The sequence below is a fragment of the Mustela lutreola genome, chromosome 6 (genome assembly GCF_030435805.1).
Source record: "Mustela lutreola isolate mMusLut2 chromosome 6, mMusLut2.pri, whole genome shotgun sequence".
NCBI classification, from domain to species: domain Eukaryota; kingdom Metazoa; phylum Chordata; class Mammalia; order Carnivora; family Mustelidae; genus Mustela; species Mustela lutreola.
Window position 1 is genome coordinate 134,940,133 of NC_081295.1, and position 21,055 is coordinate 134,961,187.

Genomic DNA, 21,055 nt, shown 5'->3' on the forward strand with positions numbered 1-21,055 from the left:
AATGCAAGCTGTGCTCCTCACCTGAAGCCTAGTCCCCACGGGAGAAGAACTACCTGACTGCACAGCTGGCCTGTGGCCCATGAGCTCGGTGACCACAGCTCCCTCACAGCAGGCTGACGGGTCTGAACTTGGTTGGGAAAGTCAGGCATGGTTTTAAACAAATGTGGAGTGTGAGTACTTTGGAGTCTTAGAAAAACAACGTGGCCCCCCATGGGCTGGTTAGAGCCAGTGGAAAGCCTATGGCAGGGGCCACAGCCGCAGACTAACCAGCCGCTGGGATGCAGAGGAAACGTCTTTGTCGGACATGCCGGAGATAGAATTGCTGGGCCACGTGACTGGTCCCTTAGGCTTAGGGAGCAGGAGAAGTCAAGGATTAGTCTGAGTTTGTAGCACACTTAGGGCAAACAAAGGACCCCAGGGACAGCGGCTTGAAGAAGCCAGTTCAGAACAGGGAAGCTGATAACATTCCTCGGGAGGTCTGTGGGACCTCCCATCTGAACCGATCTCCAAGGCCAGCCAAGGGCTGCTGCGCGTACAGGTAGGAGACTCAGAGCTAGCAGTGATTCTAGAGTTAGGATCCCTTAGCTTCTCTATTGCAGGAGGTTCCGTGTGAGTGGATGAAATTTCTGAGAAGGTGTAGTGGAGACACAAGGGAAAGAAATTCAACGAGGTCTGGAGACTTTCCAGTATTTGGAAGTAGTAAGAGGAGGGAGGAGGAGGAGGTGCCTGGGAGCCTGTGACTCCAGCTTGGGAAATGGGAGGAGAACAGAAGAGCCCTGAGGGTGGCTGCTTCCGTGTGGGAGGCCTTAACCCCCGGGGATGAGTGAGTTAAGGGAGTTCCTGCCATGTGACAAGAAGGGCAGCCTGGTGAAGAAGCTTTGTTTTTTTCAAGCTGGGAAGAAGTGACTGATGAAGGAGATAAGGTTAAACTGTTTTGTTTTGTTTTGTGTAATCAGGGTAAAAGCAAGAACACAAGGTCACCAGTAAGTGGCTGGCAGATATGGAGGATATGCCGACCGGATTTGCCAAAGGTAGGTCAGGGTGGCTCCAGGCCCCACTCTCAAGGCCACAAATCCTGTGCAGTGTCACTACCACCCAGCCCTGCCCGTGGGCCACGTGCCCGAGGAAAGGTGCACAGGCCTCCGGGGTTCTGACCCTGGGCCTTGGAGGCCACAACTCCAGCTCCAGGCCGGAGTGGGGGTGGGGAGGGGCCCTCATATGACACCCCCACCCCCATGACGCTGCGGGGCACGCGGGCGGACCCTGCCCCTGGCCCCTGCCCCTGCGAGGCTCTCCTCTTTCCCTCCCTCCCGCAGCCACCCTCCTCCCTCCCTCTCTGTCTGCAGGTGCCCTGCCTGGGCTCTCCCTCCCTTCCTTTCCCCCAGCTTACCTGGAGCTCTGGGGGAACGTTTCAGCTCCCACACCTGGAAGGTCTTGTTGGAAACACGTGTGCCTTTTTATTCGGGCACGTGGAAGAGTGGCCAGCTCAACTCTCCTTCCTTGACCTCCCACCTCTCTGCCCCTTCTGTTTCGAGGAAATCAGAGCCCCTCCTTCTTCCCCAGGACCTAGTGGCTCCACTGCCGTCTCTCCTCTAGCTTTACTCCCCTGTACGCTATGGGAGTCATGTTATTCACATCTCATACATATGCCCAGCCGCCCCCATGTTAAGAACCAAGTAACCACACTTCTCTCCTTCATCGGACCCATGCCAACCTGATCGCCACACTGAAGCCCTAATAATCATTCCAAATCTGATCACGTTGCAGCTGAGTTGAAAATCCTTCATAACATCCTCTTATCCTAAAGATCAAGTTCAAGCTGCCAAAGAGTGTGAGACTTTTAAAGTTTTAGTTATTCCTTCTGAGCTGTGGTAAACTGTTCGTAGTCCCTCCATATCCTGCATGTGTACAGGCGCCCCAGGGGTACATCCTCTACATGTACCCCTGGGGCACCTGGCACCCTAGCTTCTCTATCAAAATACAGCTCAAAGAGTGCCTCCACCAGGAAGCTTTCCCAGATCTCTCCAAGTTGTCGCCCTCTTCTGTTTCCAAAAAATCCCATGGCCATTTTGAGCCCCAGACCAATTAAGTGAGAATTGCTTGAGTGGGAACCCAGGCAGTGGGATGGATTCCAGAGTGGGGCAATGGTTGAGTACCACGGACCACTGCGGGAGAGTTATCTGATTCTCAGTCCTTCTGCATGTGATTATGGAGGATGTCAGGTCCAAAATCTGCAGGGCAGGTGGGCAGGCTGGAGACCAGGGAGGAGCCGATGCTGCAGCCATCTGGAGGCAGAATTCCCTCTTTCTCAGGGCACCTCAGTTACCCTCTCTTAAGGGAAACTGATGAGATGAGGCCCACCAATACGGCATGTAATCAAAGTCTGCTGATTTAAATGTTAATCTCATATTTAAAAAATACCTTCACAGCAGTATTTAGACTGGTGTTTGACCAAATATCTTGGTACTGTGGCCCAGTCATAGGTGACACGTTAGCTTACCCATGAGACTGAGTTGTTTTTTTGTTTTTTTGTTTTTTTTTTTTTGAATTGTGGGAAATCACCAAAAGTTCTGGAGTGACAAAAAGCACAGCCATTTCTGTGTTTCAGAAAAACACCTCTGGTACCTTATCACGAGTATATTGTGGGAGGCTGCTACCACGAGCAGTGAGACATGAGGTTAGGCAAACCCAGCCAAGGTGAGAGATGAGGAAGAGCGTCATGTGGTGGAGACAGGGGACTACAGAGGTCACACTCACCAGTGAGGTGCTGTTGCCTGAAGAGAAGTTTCCAGTCCATGATTCAGAGTCTCAGACACTATTCTCAGTCTCACTTTCTGCCTTCTTAACCCCAACCTCATTTCTCACACCTCTTTAACTGGTAGCTGCAGTCTCCGTGGTTTCCCAAGTCCCCCACTCCTTGGCGTGGTTTTTCTGACTGCCTTGGCTCCGGACTTCAGAGACCCCAGGAAGGACACACGCCCAGCTCCCTCTCAGGCTGGACTCCTCTCGTAATTCCCCAACCTCATCTCCCACTCTGGCCATGATATGCTCTGAAGGTTTTCATGGTTTCTAGAAGGTGTGGGGGAAAGGCTGTTGATTCATCCCAGGAGAGCCAAGCTAGCAGCATGACCCATCAGAGCTAGAAAACCCCTAGAACACGGACTGCTCCTCGTGTTTTCCTGGGGAAGAGAGGGAACGAGGCGACGGTTTTTGGTTCACTGTGGGTCCCACGGACAGTTTGTGGAAGAAACCACACTGTGGTCCATAGACCTCCTTCTCTTGGCTCTTTCTGCCATACTCTGTAGTGGTGGTCTTGTCACAGGACAGTATCAAAGAGGATCCCACACATCCTGTGAGGAAGGAGATGAATGATGGTGAATGTGTGTAGCAAAGTGTTAAGGTGTGGTTGTGTGAATACTTACAGAATGGGGTTTTCACTTCCTGAGAGCAGCCAGACCACACAGAGACGTGGAGACGCAGCCTTCTTGTTCGTAATCTGTGATGCTGCTTCGCTGGAATGAAACTGACATTTCAACTAGAAAATGATCCTCCGCGCTTTTTTTGCCACTTCTGCTGAGTTCAGTGCGCCCCTCCACACTAACGCGTGTGTTCTCTTCTCTCCAGTTTTCCCGCCACTTCCCTCCATTCACACTGATATAAAACCTTCTTGGGTGTTATTTGGCGAGTCGACAGAGTTAAATAATGATTTACAGAAGACCTGCTTCTGTCCTGTTTCACTCCCCTGCCACCATGCAGCTGGTACAGGGTCGTATCAACACGATCCTAAATTCAAAGTACTCAGTTATCACCTGGTCATGCAGAGAATGCAAAACATGCTCATATTAAAATGTGTCAATTACTACCCAAGTGAAAGCATGCCAGTAAAAATAAAGGTTGTGGAGCCCATCTCATGCTCCGGGAATGTGTGAATAACCCAGGGGACCTCAATTTCAAAAACATCACAGGACTTTTGCCAAGTTTCAGATTTCAAGGGACTTGTGAGAGAAACAGAAGTGTTTCTGACATGATACCACGTGGTAATCGTCAGCAATGGCTTATTACCGCCCCGTTCTTCTTTCTCTTAATTTTAAGGGTATTCTTTAGAACACGTTAGAGTCAGCCCCTGAACAACATGGGGTTCAGGGCACACACCCTCCTGCACAACCAAAAATCTGTGTATAACTTATGACTCCCCCCAAACTTAACTACTGATAGCCTCCTGTTGACCAGAAGCCTCCCTGATAACGTAGTCAATTAACACATCTTTTGACTGTTACATGTATCGTATACTATATTCTCATAATAAACCAAGCTAAAGAAAATGGTTTTAAGAAAATCATAAGGAAAATACATGTAAAGCACTGCACTGTAGTTATTGGAAAAAATTGCATGAAAATAGACCCGTGCAGTTCAAACCCATATTGTTCAGTTGCATGACAATTAATCAGAGCAGTCTGTTTGTCTTCTAAATATGCCCATTCTCTTTGAGGGGCTTTTGCAGGTGGGACATTAAATAGAAACATAACCTTCATATAGTATGGTGTAGTATAGTATATGGAACATAGTGTAGTATAATTAACACACTCTGATTTGTCAGGGATAGTCCTAATAATAGCTGCTCTCCTGGTGTCCCACTTAGTTCGGCAGTTGTCACAACTTTTTCATTTTTAATGAAGTATCTTTGCTAATAGCTACATGAAACCAGGAGAGGTTTGATAGAACTTCACTTAGTACATCAAGATTCTGCCTTGGTCTTTCCAACACTATGTGACACTCATAGTTACATCATTCAAGGCTCACTTAAGAGACAAAACCACCTTAGTTCTTTGAATGGGGGAGGCAGTCTACAGAATTGTTCAATAAGCAAAGGAGTGAAATGGGACTCCCAGGGGAGTAGAAGCAGCAGGTGCAAAGGGCCAGCTGCTACCTCAGGGCTGAGGAAAGGGGACAATGAAAGACAATGAAAGGACCAAGGACCTGGGGGAACTGCTGAGATTCAGACCTCCTTGAAGGGGGGTGACTGCCACGAACACATGAAGCCAGCCTGGGTCAGAGCTGGCCCAGAGAAGCCAGCTGCTCCTGCTGGTGGGTAGAGCTGGTCTGTAGAAGCAAAACCGCCAGTAAGGGTACAGTTGGCTGAAGCTGCAGCCTTTGTGACCACAGAAGGGCCACTGCCCCGAGGGAAAGCAGGGGAGTGCAGATGGAGATGGAAGGGATGGGCTGCTCTCAACCCTGCAGCTGAGAACCACAGGAGGACCTGTGACTTCTGGGAGGGAAGTCAGTGCCCTCTTACAGGCAACTCCTCGAATGTCTCTCTAGAGCCCCCTGCTGACGAATCCCAACATTGCACCAGCTGGGGTTTTAGGGTGTCAGTGAAGATTGGAGTTAGAGTCCAGAGAAAGTAAGTTGATAACTGACATAGCCATGCATAGAGCTCTCACCGCTCACTGTAAAATGGGGTGAAATCTGAAAGGCAACTGATGAGTCTGTTCCTGTTTTCCCGACCCTTTCCAGGCCCTCCCTTTCCACGCACATCACTCAGGAAGACCTCATTTTATGGTGTTTTGTTTTAGCAACTTTGCTTTACTGAGCTTTGCAGATGATGTGGTTTTTGATCTTTGGGCTTTTTTGGTTTTGTTTTTGTTTTTCTTACAGAATGAAGTTCTGTGGCAGCCCGGCCTCAAGTAAGTCTCCAACAGAATTTGCTCACTTCGTGTCTCTGCGTCACATTTTGGTAATTCTCATAATATTTCAAATTTTGTCATATGTGTGACGATGATCTAGGCCTAGTGATCCTTGATGTTGTCTGGGGCCACCACAAACCATGCCCGAGTGAGAGGAGAACTTAATAATTGTGTATGTCTGGCTTCACTCCATCTCTCTCCCTCTTCTCACACTTTCCTATTCCCCAAGACACAACAGTAGTCAAGATAGGCCGAGGAATCACCATTCAAGTGAAAAAAAGAGTTACACATCTCTCACTTTAAACTGAAAGCTAGACATGATTAAGCTTAACTGAGGAGAACATGCAGAAAGCCAAGACGGGCCTCTTGTGGCGAACAGCTGAGTTGTGAAAGCAAAGGAGAAATTCTTGAAGGAAATTTAACGTGCTACTGCAGTGAATGCATGAATGATAAGAATGTGAAAGAGCCCGATTGCTGGTGTGGAGAAAGTCTGAGTGGCCTGGACAGAAGACGAAACCAGCCACAACATCCCCTTCAGCCAAAGCCTGTGCCAGACCAAGGCCCTCACTCTCTTCAATGCTGGGAAGGCTGAGGGAGGTGAGGAAGCTGCAGAGGAAGGTCTGAAACTGCGGAGGTTGGTTCGTGAGCTTTCAGGTAAGAAGCCATCTCATCACTCAGAGAGCAAGGTGAAGCAGCCAGTGCCGATGGAGAAGCTGCAGCAAACCATCCAGAAGATCTGGCTAGGGTCGCTGACGAAGGTGGTGGCCCTAAACAGCATATTTTTGATGTAGGGGAACCTACCAGGCTCCAACTGGAAGAAGAGGCCATCTAGGACTTTCACAGCCAGAGAGGAGAAGTCGATGCCAGCCTTCAAGGCTTCAAAGGATTGGCTGACTCTCTTGTTAGGGGCTAAGGCAGCTGGTGGCTTGAAGTTGAAGCCAGTGCCCATTTGCCAGTCCAGAAGTCCCAGGGCCTTTAAGAATTATGCTCTGCCTGTGCTCTGTAAATGGAACTACAAAGCCGGGATGACAGCATATCTGTTGAGAACATGGTTTACTGAATATTTAAAGCTCACTCTTGAGACTTAGTGCTCCAAAATAAATGACTCCTTTCAAAATATTCCTGCTTATCGACAATGCGCCTGGCCACCCAAGAGCTCTGATGGAGAGGTACAAATTGATGAATGTTGTTTTCACACCTGCTAACCTAACATCCGTTCTGAAGCCTATAGATCAAGAAGTCATTTCAACTTTTAGGTCAAGAAAGAAATAGATTTCATAAGCCTAGAGCTGCCAGAGACAGTATTCCTCTGATGCATCTGGACAAAGTCAACTGAAAACCTTCTGGAATGGATTCACCATTCTACACATCCTTCAGAACATTCCTGATTCAAGGGAAGAGATCAAAATATCAACATGAACAGAAGTTTGAAAGAAACCAATTCCCACCCTCATGGATGACATTGAGGATCTCAGAACTCTGGTGGAGGAAGGAAACTGCGGATGTGGGGAAACAGCAAGAGAAGTAGAATCAGAAGGGGAGCCTGAAGATGCGGCTGCACTGGGACCATCTCGGGATCCAACTTAAATGAAGAGCTGCTTCTTACAGAGGAGCAAAGACCATGGTTTCTTGAGATGAAGATGCCAGTGAAGACTGATGAGATGACAACAGAGGGCTTAGAATGTGACATGCCTTAGTTGATAAGGCAGTGACAGGGTTTGAGAGGATGAACTCCAATTTTGAAAGACGTCCTCCTTGGGTAAAATGCTATCAAACGGCATCAGGTGCTACAGAGAACTTGCTCATGAAAGGAAGTCAACCAATGCAGCCAATTTCATTGTTATCTTAAGGTACTACAGCTGCAGGCATCCCGGTCCCCAGCACCCACCACCCTGACCCGTCACCTGCCATCAAGAAGAAGGCAAGACCCTCCACCAGCAAAAAGATTATTCACTCAAAGCTCAGATCATGGTTAGCAGCCTTAGCAATAAAGAATGTTTAAATTAAAGTATGTATTTTTTTTTAGATACAATGCTCTTACTGCATACTTCATAGACTACAGTATAGTGTATGCATAACTTTTATATGCTCAGGGAAATTTAAAAATTCATTTGATTTGCTTTATTGCAATGTTTGCATTATTATGGTAGTCTGGAACCAAAACCTCAGTATCTCCAAGATGTGCCTGTATGAGGAACTAACTTACTGATAGAGCCACAGTATATCTGTTGGCAAGGTGCTGTGCACGGTCACAGCAGCTAGGGACAGGTAAGTTCTTCTGGTCCCTAGTGTGGGTGGGAGAAGTATTTCATACTTCAACTGCCACTCGGTTGTGCCGTGGTTCCTGCAAGGCGTATGAGAAGCCACCATCTGGCAAGGGCAATTGGAAATATGGAAACTTATAGTTCAGACATATGTACAATATGTCCAGGAAAATAGAGGCTGACCAGTCCGGTTATGCTGTATTATAAAAAAATCCAAGGGGGAAAAAAATCATAGGGGGAAAAAAGTTCTAAACTCTTGGGAAACAGTGATTTTAACATTCATTATGGAATGAAAATCTACAGACATTTGCTTATTGTGTGGTGACACTTCTTTATTTTGCAGTAAATTGTTTCGGCAAGCAGTGGGATCGAAAATTAAGTATTGAGTTTTCCTATCTCAAGAAATAGTGTGTGTCATGTGCACAAAATTGTGTTTACCCTCTACTATAGTGGGTATTGTAGTGTGATCTCTAATCATGTGAAGACCCAAAGATGTTATCTATAAGAAAATACCAGCATTTCCTTCGAAGGGTAGAAGTTAATTTTTTTAAAAGATTTATTTATTTGTTTATTTGGGATAGAGAGAAATAGAAAGTGAGAAGGGGGGAGGGGGGAAGGAGAGAGAGAATCTCAAGCAGACTCTCTGCTGAGCATAGAGCCTGATTCAGGGTTCAATCTCACAACCCTGAGACCATGACCTGAGCCAAAATCAAGAGTCTAACACAACCAACTGAGTTACCCAGGTGCCCCTAGGAAGTAGTAGTTATTTTAGGAAGATTCCTCCCACAGATCTACGAGATCTAATGAGTCCTGCTGCAGGGGGTACATACATATGTGACTTCATCAACTGACTTTTCATTTGATCAACTGATTGTTATTCTAAATGAGCTTCTGTCATTTCCAAAAAACAAAGCCATATTTGAATGTGTTGGCTCCATTAGCAGAAGAAAAATTACATATTGCCAAAGCCAGTTTCTTCAAGGCTTCAAATAAAAAAGCTATTTAAGGTTTTCGTTTAATGGGGCGCCTGGGTGGCTCAGTGGGTTAGGCCTCTGCCTTCGGCTCAGGTCATGATCTCAGGGGCCTGGGATTGAGTCCCACATTGGGCTCTCTGCTCAGCTCCCTTTCTCTCTCTGCCTGCCTCTCTGCCTACTTGTGATCTCTCTCTCTGTGTCAAATAAATAAAAATAAAATCTTTAAAAAAAAAAAAAAACCTAAAAAACCCTTAACCTCTTTAAAAGAAAAAAAGGTTTTCCTTTAATTCCTGGCTAGAATCAAGTTTCAGCTTGTGGGAGTTGTGTCTCCCAGAGGTGAAATGAACAGTACTCTGAACAGATGTTTGGTCAAAATATTCAAAGAGTGGAGTATTTAAATTTAAATTTTGATGGTCGACCCCATAATTTGCAAACAGGGAGATATCTCAAAGTTGTACCTACAAAAACATGGGAGCATATAATATGAGCTCGATAGCACGCAGGATTTCATTCTGAAATTCTACGATTAAATTTTGGAATATCTTGCCTGGTGGGAAAAATCTTTAGATACAGTTCCTATTTTTTTTTTAAAGATTTTTATTTATTTATTTGTCAGAGAGAGAGGGAGAGAAAGCAAGCACAGGCTGACAGAATGGCAGGCAGAGGCAGAGGGAGAAGCAGGCTCCCCGCCAAGCAAGGAGCCCGATGCGGGACTCGATCCCAGGACGCTGGGATCATGACCCGAGCTGAAGGCAGCTGCTTAACCAACTGAGCCACCCAGGCGCCCCACAGTTCCTATTTTTAACTGGATAAATTTATACTCCATATCAGAATCTGATGAAACAGAGGTCAAAAAATTTGCAGCATATAAATTTGGAGAAAAACTAAAAAAAAAAAAAAAAAAGTTACGTAGATAAATCATTTGATAAGTTTTGTCCTATACAAGTAATTGGAAAAGAAACACATTATGTGTGGAGGCAAAAAGACAGTAGTTATGGAAATATTCTCACTGAAATATTTATACATTTTGTTGATGCAAAAATGAGCAAATCTTTTAAAATTTCTTAAACAAGAGAAAGAAGAAAGTTTTATTCGCGCTCAAGTGAGAACAGCTGCCCAGGGTTATCAGTCTTCACAAAGAAGAAAGTGCTCCTCTGAAGGATTGTGTAATCCAGAATTATACATGGGTTTTTTGTTGTTGTTATATCAAGAGTTACAAATCATCAGGACATAAGACATTCCAGAAAATAACAAACTTTATCTTACAGTTTTAGTATGGGCAAGGTTGCATGCTTTTAGGTGTGGGAACTTTGGGAGATTTTCACTCTTACCTTTAGTTTGAAATGTTTCTTCTAGGTTATTTGCTGACAAAGCAGATGGACATTGTGTGCTATGAGCCGAAATGGAGCCCATGCTTTGAAGTGTGCTAAGTCATTCTGATCCTGGCAAAAGTTAACGTATAGTTTCCCTGGGAGCCCAGAGCGGGGCCCACAAGTATGAAAGGTTGAAAACTTCCTTTATCAATTTTAATATGAAAAAAATAAAACTGAAAAGATCTTTATTTTTCAGAATTTGTTCTGAGCTTACCTAGGTAATATGAAAAAAATAAAACTGAAAAGATCTTTATTTTTCAGAATTTGTTCTGAGCTTACCTAGGTAAACTCATGTCAAAAAATGAGAGTTTGCTCAATTAAAAAAAAAAAAAAAGCCATAGTCTACAGCAGCTCTGGCTACATAATTTGAAGGATCCGGTGCAAAATGAAAACGAAGGACATTTTGGTCAAAACTTTGAGGTTCAAGACAATAATAAGAGAGCATTAAACCAACTGTGAGCTCTTCTGAGAGGGACTCTGGATGGCTGCAGAGGCCACGGGCCTAAGAAGCCACGAGTGCTGGTCAACAGTCAGGAGCCAAGTGGTGATGACTATAATTTCAAATTTGTGAATAATACAATGAATGAAAAATCATTAAACATTTTAATAAGATCATAATGAAAAAAAAATTTAGAGATAAATACCAGTGATATTTCAGCAGATTGAAGCTAAGAAGCAATTTAAAATATATTAATAGGTAGCAAGGATAGTTATTCTGGTTTTTTTTTAATTTTTAAAAATATTTATTTATTTATTTATTTGACAGACAGAGGTCACAAGTAGGCAGAGAGGCAGGCAGAGAGAGAGAGAGGAGGAAGCAGGCTCTTCACTGAGCAGAGACCCGACCAGACAGGACCCTGGGATCATGACCCAAGCTGAAGACAGAGGCTTCAATGCACGGAGCCACTCAGGTGCCCTGTCTGGTTTTTTAAAAAACATTTAAATAATCAGGGATGCCTGACTGGCATGGTTGGTGGAGTGTGTGACTCTTGATCTTGGGGTTATGAGTTTGAGCCCAATGTTAGGTATAGAGATTACTTAAAAATGAAGTCTCTTAAAAAAATAAGTAAAAAAAATAAACATTTAGATAATATATTTTTTAAATTTTGCCTTAATTTATATGTTATATTTAATCTTTTGAAAAAATATATTTTTAGAGACCATTTTGACAAGAATTATTTTTATGTCCACTTTAATAAAAGCCAAGTTGGCAGTCAGTAAATCAATTTCTAAAAATAAAACAATCAATTCTTTTCATGATCTCTTTCCTTTTCAGGTGTCGCAGTTTGGATACACCACATACCTAGCAAGTATATAAAGCATACACTTTGATATTTCATGTTATAGAGATGTGTATCAGTGTTACAAATGCTTTATGTACTAAAAAAATAATTCTATATTTCCAGAAAAAACGTGTTAATTGTTCTCTACTCTGATTCCAGCTGCATGTTGATCTGTTTCCTGTAAGAATGGGGGAGGAAAAGGAAATGTTACTTCTAAAAAAGATTTTGAAAAGAAATATTTATTTATTTAGAGGAAGAGAGAGAGAGTGCTTGAGGAAACAGGGGGAGGGGCAGAAGAAGAGGGAGGGAGGGAGAGAATCTTCAAGCCTACTATCCCCTGAGTGTAGAGCCCAACTCAGGGCTGGATTCCAGGACCCTGAGATCATCACCTGAGCTGAAACCAACATCTGTACGCTTAACTGAGTGAGCCACCAAGTGCCTCTAAAAAAGAATATTTTTAAATTAGCTGCAATGTAAGGTATGAAACCATAAAACTCCTAGGAGAAAATATACAGGATGAATTCCTTGACACTTGTCTTGACAATGACTTTTTTTTTGGATTTGACACCAAAAGCAAGGGCAACAAAAACAAGAACAAACAAGTGGGACTACTTCAAACTAAAAGATTTCCATACCATGATGGTAAAGGAAATCATCACCAAAAATGGGTTTCCTATGGAATAGTATGAAAAGGTATGAGAGGGTAATCTATTAAATGGGGGAAAATATGTGCATATTATACATCTGATACAGATTTATATAAATATAAAGAGCTCATACAACTAAATAGCAAACAATCCAATTTAAAAAATGGGCAGAGGGGGCGCCTGGGTGGCTCAGTGGGTTAAGCCGCTGCCTTCGGCTCAGGTCATGATCTCAGGGTCCTGGGATCGAGTCCCGCATCGGGCTCTCTGCTCAGCAGGGAGCCTGCTTCCTCCTCTCTCTCTCTCTCTGCCTGCTTGTGATCTCTCTCTGTCAAATAAATAAATAAAATCTTTAAAAAAAAATGGGCAGAGGAACTAAGCAGACATATCTCCAAAGAAGACATCCAGATGTCCAACAGGTACATGAAAAGATGCTCAGCCTCACTATTCATCAGGGAAATGCAGATCAAAACCACAAGGAGATATCAACTCATAACTGTTAGAATGGCTTCTTTCAAAAAAAATAAGAAATCCCAAGTGTTGGCAAGAAGGTAAAGAAAAGGGAATCCCTGTGCACTCAGAGGGATTGTAAATTGGTGAAACCATATCATCCAGTAATTCCACTTCTGGACACATATCCAAGGTAAATGAAATCAGTCTCTCAAAAAGATATCTGCACCACTGTGCTCATTGCAGTGTTATTTACAATAGCCAAGACATGGAAACAACCTAAGTACCCTCTGATGGCTAAATGGATAAAGCAAATGTCACACACACACACACACACACACACACACACACACACACACACAGGAATATTATTCAGCCACGAAAAAGAAGGAAATCCAGCCATTTGTGACAACATGGAAGGACCTTGAGGGCACTATGCTAATGAAGTAAGTCAGACAGAGAAAGACAAATATTCTATGATCTCACTTATGTAGAGAATCTAAAACAAAAGGGGGGAAACCCCAAATTCATAGATACAAGAAGAGATTAGTGGTTGCCAGAGGTGGCGGATGGAGCAGGGGTGAGTGAAATGCATAAAGATGGTCAAAGTTCCAGGTATAAGAAATAAATCTTGGGGTACCTGGGTGGCTCAGTCAGTTGAACCCCAGATTCTTGGTTTACTCGGTTCATGATCTCCACGTCCTGGGATTGAGCCACTAGTCAGCTCTATGATTAGTGCAGAGTCGGCTTCAGGATTCTCTCTCTCCCTAATAAATTTTTTTAAATCTTAAGAATTTTTCAAAAAATTTAATTTTGGGGGGTATAATTGCAGCATGATGACTATACTTTTTAAAAAGGAAAGAACAGACCCCACGTACCATACAAACACAATTCCACCATATAATATTTTCCTAATTATATAAGAAAACACATTCATTGTAGAAAATTTTTAAATTACTAGATATATCTCCAAATAATAAGTAAAACCCACCTACAATGCTAGAGCCTATTTTCAACATGTTAGAGTGTAGATCACTTGGAGCTCTTCTACTCACCAGGACCCAGTGGAAGGTGGATTATGGCTCAGGATGATACGGTCGGTAGGATTCAGGGGCCTGTCTCCGGCGTCTGCCGCCTCCACCCTCAGTAATGCCGTAGCCTCAAGGCCCCTCTGAGGACTGCAGCAGAATCGAGGGTGGGAGACGTGGGCTCCCCAGTGTCGCTCTGCCCCTCCTGGAGTGCTGCTGTCCCAGGGGATTCCTGGAGCCTGCTGTGGCACCCAGCCCTAGCTCCACACCCATGGCCCTGGTTCAGGTCCAGTTTCATGTGTTCTCGGGGCTGGAACTGTCCCAGCCCCACTTTTGCAGATGAGAAAATAGAAGCAGAGAAATGAGACTTCCTGTGAGAGGCTGGGACAGTTCCTGCCCTCCTGGGCTGCTTTGCTGATCACTGTCCTGTTGGGAACCTTGGTTTCCACGCAGCACCACAGAAGGCGAGGTTTGGAGGTATTAATACTGACCTCAGACCTGGGTTCTTTCCTTGGCTGGTTGCAAGAACTTGTTCAAGTTATTTAACCTTTGGGGCCTCAGATCCCTCCTGGTTTATTCACTGCTGAGGATCCAAGTAAAACCACCTGGGTAAAACACCGCAGTGCAAAGCAGGTGTTCAGTAAACATTTACGAGTGGGTGAGACCAACACTTTCCTAGAATTAAACCCTGGGGTATTTTAGGTTGTAGATCCTTACAAGAAGCACCACATGACAGAAGAGAAATGTCTTCTGGTACAATCTCATAAGAGACATGGAAGCATTATTCAGGCGACTGTGCCTTTTACTAAAATTGTATGTTGAGTGACCCTTCAAAGGCAACTTGACAGCTAAGTGAAGGCATTCTGGGAGAGCTCTGAGAGCAGCAAGTGTGTGTCTTCTACATGCCCTATGACTTCTGACATGGTTAAGTTCTGTGTGATAGGTCTCCAACAGATAAGAGCACTGGTGTTCTCTGTTATGATTTACTATTGATGTTATCTGATAGTTCTCCAGAGAAAGGGCAGACAGACACCTTGAAACCTGGACACTTGGCGACTATTATGCTACATGACATACAGCAGAGTGGACAATGCTGACAACAGGGAGGGGGATGCCAGCCACCTAACCAGCAGTCCGCCGACCAGCAACCCCTTCGAGCCCTCTTTCCTCTTCTCAAGCTACTCATCGTATCACTTCTTCAGTCCCAGCCTCTCCCCACGGCTTGGGCACGATGGGGAAAGTGGACCAGCAACGGAAAGGAAATACGAATCCCATCAGTTAGGTTCTGATCGCATCCACACAGTTCATGGATGAAGTCCTTGCAGCTGTCCCCAAAACACAGCACAGGTCTCCCCACTGAACCTCACACATCAGTAGACTCGACAGTCGCTGAGCACAGTGATCACGTTTCTAGCAAGTAACACAAGTGGCCACAGAAACCTTAGCCACCTTTTCTCTAATACTTGCAGTAGAACAACAACAACAAAAAAATCAGTATTTACAGCTCAGGAAGTTGTTTTAGATGACACCACCATGAAGAGAATCTCTCTAATCATTTCTGGCCCCTGGTCACCACTTCAGGAGTTCAGAGAAACTGGATGTTGTCCATCTAAATGCATGTGTGACCACAGATCCCTATGACTGTGGGCTGCGCTAGAAAAAGCCACAGGGCTGGGCAAGGGGACCTGTTTCTCACTGGTCTGAGCTAACGCTCTCCCAGCTCTGTGCTGGCTTCTGGAGTGCTTGCCGCATGTGTGGGGCTAGAGCTCTCTGCAGGGGTCTCCAAGACCTGCTCCCCCGGCACCCCATAAACTGTGTCACCCTGGCCTCTCACTAATGTGCCACAGACCAGAGAAGAGAGAGGCACCATGAGTCCTCCTGTTCCTGCAGGAGAGCCACATTCTGCCCAAAGTGAGGACCTGGGGTCCTGGCAGGTGTGAGGGTGGAGGGGACCACACCGCTCTAAGCAGCGGGACTGGCTAAGTGGCTGGCGCTGGCCCTGCCAATGAGAGCACAGGACTGCCTGAATGGCAGTTTCCAGTCCTCAGAAACATTTGAGACGTGAACACAGACACATACAGGAGTCCAGGACACAGCATCCCCAAATCGAGCCTTTTATTTTTGGACTGTCACCCAAGGTCACTTTGCATTGTAGGCACATTGTGAAGAGTCAGGAAAAGCAGGCCAGCAGGAGAAAGAAAGAGGACACCATTTGGGGCTGACATGTCCTTACGGGGAGGAGAAGCGGCCACAGAACAGGATGCTGTTGGTCTTGCTGTGCTGGATGAAGAAGAGGAAGGGGTGGTCGGCACAGAACCGGGGCACGATTCTCGCACACCGCAACAACATGATGGCCGCGGTGGCTGCTGCGGCCTCCGTGCCTTCCTCGTTCACCTCCACGAAGGCCTTGTGCACCACCCTGGACAGATACAGGTCTTTCCCGGAAGACATCCCAGAGAAATCTGCCTTGGCCGGCTCAAAGGCATCAGTTATGCCCAGAGAGCAAAGGACATTCTTCATGTCGTAATCCTCCGCCAGTTTAAATCTAGGGAGGAAAACTTCCACCTCTTCTTCGTCCAGCATGTCTGGCCTCGTCCACTCTGCGAATTTCTCATAAGTGAGTTCTTTCTCCACCTAGAAGAGAGTTGAAGATGTTCAGATCTAGAACCCTGCTGCCCCCAGGGAACCATGTGCTGGGCTGTGAACGCTCTGGGCAGTGCACGACGAGGTGACAGGAACGGGACGTCACGCGACCTTCAGAGGCAGCCCCCACAGCCCCTCCTGGCAAGCGCCAGGACTGCCCAGTGCTCCTTACCGTCCTCAGATCCATGTTTTCATCTGGAAGCATGATGATCATGTTCAGCTCTTTGCCCACATAGGGGAGCACCAGAATTTTGGTGAATATTTCTCCTATATAGGTCATTTGAAAGGTAGATTTTTTAAACATCATCTGTACAGGTTTCTCCTCATTCTATAAAGGAAACAGGTAAACATTAAGTTGAAACCAGACCCAGTGGACACATGGGTCAAATGGACAGAATCAGCCAGTGGGACTTCTATAAACACTTCCTCGGCTGGCTTCTGGAACACTACCTCGGCCCCCTCTTCTGCCGGCCCATCTCCATTGCCTCAGCCTCCAAACACTGGGGTATTTAGAACTCAGTCCTTACACTGCTTGTCTCTCGGTTATCTCAACCTTGTGACTTTAAACAGAAATACCAAACGTGTACTTGTAGCCGGGACTCCTCCCCTGCACTCCAGACAGTTACGTTCCTGTGTGTCGTGCTTACTTGGCAACTGCATTTGGACAGTGAAGGAACCTCCAATGTCATATGTCACACTGGGCTCCTCACAGGCCCTTCCAGGTCTGCTCCACCCACCATGTTCCCCATCTCAGGTGACAGCAATGCCACTCACCCCACCGTCAAACACTCTGGAGTATTCCTGACTCCTGTCTTTCACCCCACAATGGACTCATTAGCAAGTCGTATCAGCTCTGCTTTTAAAATATTATCACAAATGAGATCAAATCACTCTTGGGTTGAGCACCTTTCTGTGGTTCTCCTCTACTCCAAGGGAGTAAAAAAGCTGAAGCCCTTAAAGCAATCTGTGACATGACAAGAGCTCATCCCCCACGCTCTCTGCTCCTATCTCCCTTTGCCTGTCTGCTACAGTCACAGGGGCCCCTGGATGGTTCCACTGACCCCAGAACCTGGATGGCATGCACCCTTGGGTTATTCTGGTCTTTGCTCAGTAAGGGCTGCACCCTGAAACCGTATCCCCAGCCCCAGGTTGGATCCTTCCCCTGTGTCTGTCTCGGAATTACTACCGGGGTCCCATACAGTCCTATTTTCCCAGGCAAGCCCACTCTCTCGCCCCCAGGAAAACAGCAGCTTCATGAGAGAAAGCGTCACCAGTTTTGCGCGCACTGTGATGGGACCAGGCACAGTGCCTGGCCCCCAGCCAGCACGGGTTGAACAAATGGATTGACAACTACAGGACCAGGCAAAACGAACACATCCTACCAGGAGAACAGTGCACTCGTCACCAATGCACCCTGAGCCAGGCAGTAAGAAAGACCCGGGGCAGTGACTGCATCCTAGCCAGCAGCCCCCCCCAACTTCCAACTTGCGTGCAAGTATGAGATCCACAGTGCTGTGAACTGGCCAAGCCCCAGGCTGCAGTCCCCGGGTCTCTTGGCAGCACATGACTCTATGTCACAATCAAGAAACTTTGGTTTCGGCTTTGCTCCTGTGCCTTGCCCATGCACGCCTGAACTGGCCGGAGCCATGCCTGCGCCCTCATTCCTCAGCATCCCATTCACCTCCAGGGCCAGCCATCAGCACCCTTTTTCTCTAACAGGCCAGATAGTATATATTTTCAACTCTATGGACCATACAGTTTCTGTCCCAACTACTCAACTCTATAGTTGCAGCATGAAACACATAAGTAAGTATGGCTATGTTGCATTAAAATTTATTAAAAAAAAAAATGGTAGACTGGCTTTGGCCTCGGGCTGCAGTTTGCTGACCCCTGTCTGAGGCAGTTTCTCCTTCTACCCATCCAGGACCCAAAGCCCCCAGTCTCACAATATGAAAGGATCTAACCTCAGTAACTGAATGATTCGTGAAGTATACAATTATGGAGAGAAGCTTCATCTTACTTAGAAACAAAGGAATTTTAAGAATCTACAGGAACTCAAAATCTGTTTACTTGCAGGCACAACCCCCAGCCTGACAAGCTGGTGGGCTCAACACCTGCTGTGCTCCTGCCTTTCTCTACTGGAGAGATGAGGAAGCAAGCTAGACGTCCTCACCTCCCTGCAGCCAGCAGAGGCCGTACGTAAGTAATTGGGGCTATGAGACACAGAAGTGAGGTTTCTCACTCTGAATAAGACGTCAGAGCCCCAAAGGAGAGGACTTTTGCTCTCGCCCTTCATGCTCTCCCTCCCTTCCCCATGGATGGTGGCTGCCATGACCATGACCGCAGATGAGGGTCGCACGCTAGGCATGGCAGAGCAGGAAGACGGGGAGCTGGTTCCCAGCGGCCCCACTCTCAGCTCGCCCACAGGCCTCTCCTAGGGGAGATGAACTTTCCACGAATCAAGTCCAAACATACATCTTATTAAAGATGAATTTCAAGGAGAGAAATCATTTCCCCAGGTGAAAATAGGGCAATTCATTTCAGAATAAAGCTCAAAGGAAAATATGTTTCTTGAGAAACTGAAAGTTGAGGCTCCTGTCTGCTTAGAAGATCCAACTCCTGGTCAATGATCAGGAATGGGATGTAACTAATCTATTCGGTCTACTTAGATGTATGTGCAAAAATCTCTACAATTAAAGATAAGTAAAAAAGAAAGAATATACTAGATTCAGTGACAGAAAAGGTAAAAGGCCACCAGCAAATAACATCTTTGAAGCTGGAGACAGCTCAACTTGCTGTCTATTCTATATACGTGTCCTTTTGTTTTGCTTGTTTTTAAAACAAAAATTAGTGTTTGTTCTCCTTATTATCAAAAGAAGGCTGCAGATCAGTCATTTGTTCAGAGTTCACTGAGCACAACTACATGCCCAGCACCAGTGAGACAGCCTTGGCCCTTCAACCACCGCAATGCCGCCACGGGTACCAGCAGGGGGCGCTGCAGCTGCTGAGAGGAAGGATACAGAAATCCCCACTGGGAGGATGGCCAGGGAAGGCTTCCAGATGCTGCTGGAAGGTACTGATGGGAATGAAGATAGAGAAATGGGGATAAATGGGTAGGATCTGGGTCCACAAAGAGCCTCATATACCATATTTTGGAGTTCAAACTTTATCTCAAAAGTTCTAGAAAGCCAAGGAAGACCTTAGGCCTGACAACTGACATGGGATTTATGATTATAGACAGAACACCTGGCAACCGTAGCCTATGAGTATGCAGCTACCTTTGATGACACAGCAAAGGAGAAGGACAAGGCACGCTGGTGAGCCCGGCTGCCCAACTGCCTGAGGATGGACAGGGCACAAGTTAGCTTGTGAGGTGAGCATTCCTGCATGTTTTTAAAACCAGTGTGAACACAGGGACTGTCTCCAAGAATCTTTGTTATTCCAAAATATTCACCTTGCTGACTTTAAATGGTCTTTCCATGGTCTGTGTTTTGTTAAACTGATTATCCCAGTTTCCTTTGAAATAGATGGCATTCACAAGAATCAGATTCGTCATTGGATCCACTGAACCCGGAGACAGCAACTCTGTAATCTGACCTGAAAAGAAGAATTAAAAAATCAGTAAACAGGGGCGCCTGGGTGGCTCAGTGGGTTAAACCACTGCCTTCAGCTCAGGTCATGATCTCGGGGTCCTGGGATCGAGTCCCGCATCAGGCTCTCCGCTCAGCGGAGAGCCTGCTTCACTCTCTCTGCCTACTTGTGATCTTTCTCTGTCAAATAAATAAATAAAATCTTTAAAAAAAAATAAAAAATCAGTAAACGAAAAGAATTGCAAGATGGTTAAAGAAAGACAAATACCACATGATCCCATGCATGTGTGGAATTTAAGAGACAAAACAAAGGAGTAAGGGGGAAAAAAAGAGAGGGAGAGACAAACCAAGAAAAAGACTCTTAATGATTAAGAGCAAACTGACCATTACCAGAGGGGATCTGGGCAGGTGATGGGTTGAAATAGGTGATGGGGATTAACAGGGCACTTATCTTGATGAGCACTGAAGAATGTACAGAAGGGCTGAATCACTACGTTATACTCCTGAAACTAACCTTACACTGTACGTTAACTAGCAGGAATTTAAATTAAAAAAAAAAAAAAAAGTTTCCCGATGCATGCACCTGGGACAATATTTAAATTGGGCAATCTCCTTGTGAAATACACAATAAAAAAAGTTTGCTGTCCCCCAAATATAGCCATGTAAGGGGATTCTGCTCCATAAAACAACAGCTGCAACAAAAACTTAAAAAGCCCTGATAAGAAAAATACCATCACTTGAACAAAACATAAAATGGACAAAGGAGTCCGTGTGGGATGAATTCCCAGCAAGTGAGACAGAAAGGAATGCCTGGCGCCTATGATCAAAGGCAGGCACGTAAGGGACAGTCAGAAAGGCGAGCGGCGGTATGCATGTCCAGGGCAGTGTCACTGAAGAGCCGCAGGAGGGGGAAGCCTCGAGCGAGGGTCCTACCAGGATGCGTGGCAGTCCACATGGCATGGGCAACACAGGGCAGGCAGATGGCATGAAGCCTGGCTCTTTTTCTTTACAGTATTTATGAAAAGAAGGTCTATATTAACAACAATGACAATCATATGGATTGTTCTAGAAGAGGAGTACTGAAGATTGAGGGATATCACAGACACACCAATGAGACCAGGG

General features: G+C 45.6%; 1 protein-coding gene and 1 long non-coding RNA gene across 6 annotated transcripts in view; one reads left to right on the top strand and one right to left on the bottom strand.

The window, feature by feature from the left end:
• The first annotated feature begins 833 nt into the window (after window positions 1-833).
• On the top strand, window positions 834-19,799 carry LOC131834458 (uncharacterized). Of its 3 annotated transcripts, XR_009354884.1 has the most exons (5): window positions 834-1,031; window positions 5,656-7,692; window positions 10,279-10,425; window positions 11,572-19,416; window positions 19,581-19,799. It is a non-coding gene; the product is annotated as an uncharacterized LOC131834458 (long non-coding RNA). The 3 variants fall into 3 exon arrangements; XR_009354885.1 differs by lacking the exon at window positions 19,581-19,799 and having other exon boundaries at window positions 5,656-5,734; window positions 11,572-11,801; XR_009354886.1 differs by lacking the exons at window positions 10,279-10,425; window positions 19,581-19,799 and having other exon boundaries at window positions 11,572-11,801.
• SERPINB6 (serpin family B member 6) overlaps window positions 15,801-21,055 on the bottom strand; it is a 36,916-nt gene continuing 31,661 nt past the window's right edge. For all 3 annotated transcript variants that reach the window (XM_059179116.1, XM_059179117.1, XM_059179118.1), the window contains exons 5-7: window positions 19,798-19,940; window positions 16,516-16,671; window positions 15,801-16,334 (exon numbers count right to left, since the gene is read on the bottom strand). In XM_059179116.1, coding sequence (XP_059035099.1) covers window positions 15,930-16,334; window positions 16,516-16,671; window positions 19,798-19,940 — 704 coding nt within the window. In that variant the 3' untranslated portion in view covers window positions 15,801-15,929. The remainder of the gene's footprint in view (window positions 16,335-16,515; window positions 16,672-19,797; window positions 19,941-21,055) is intronic.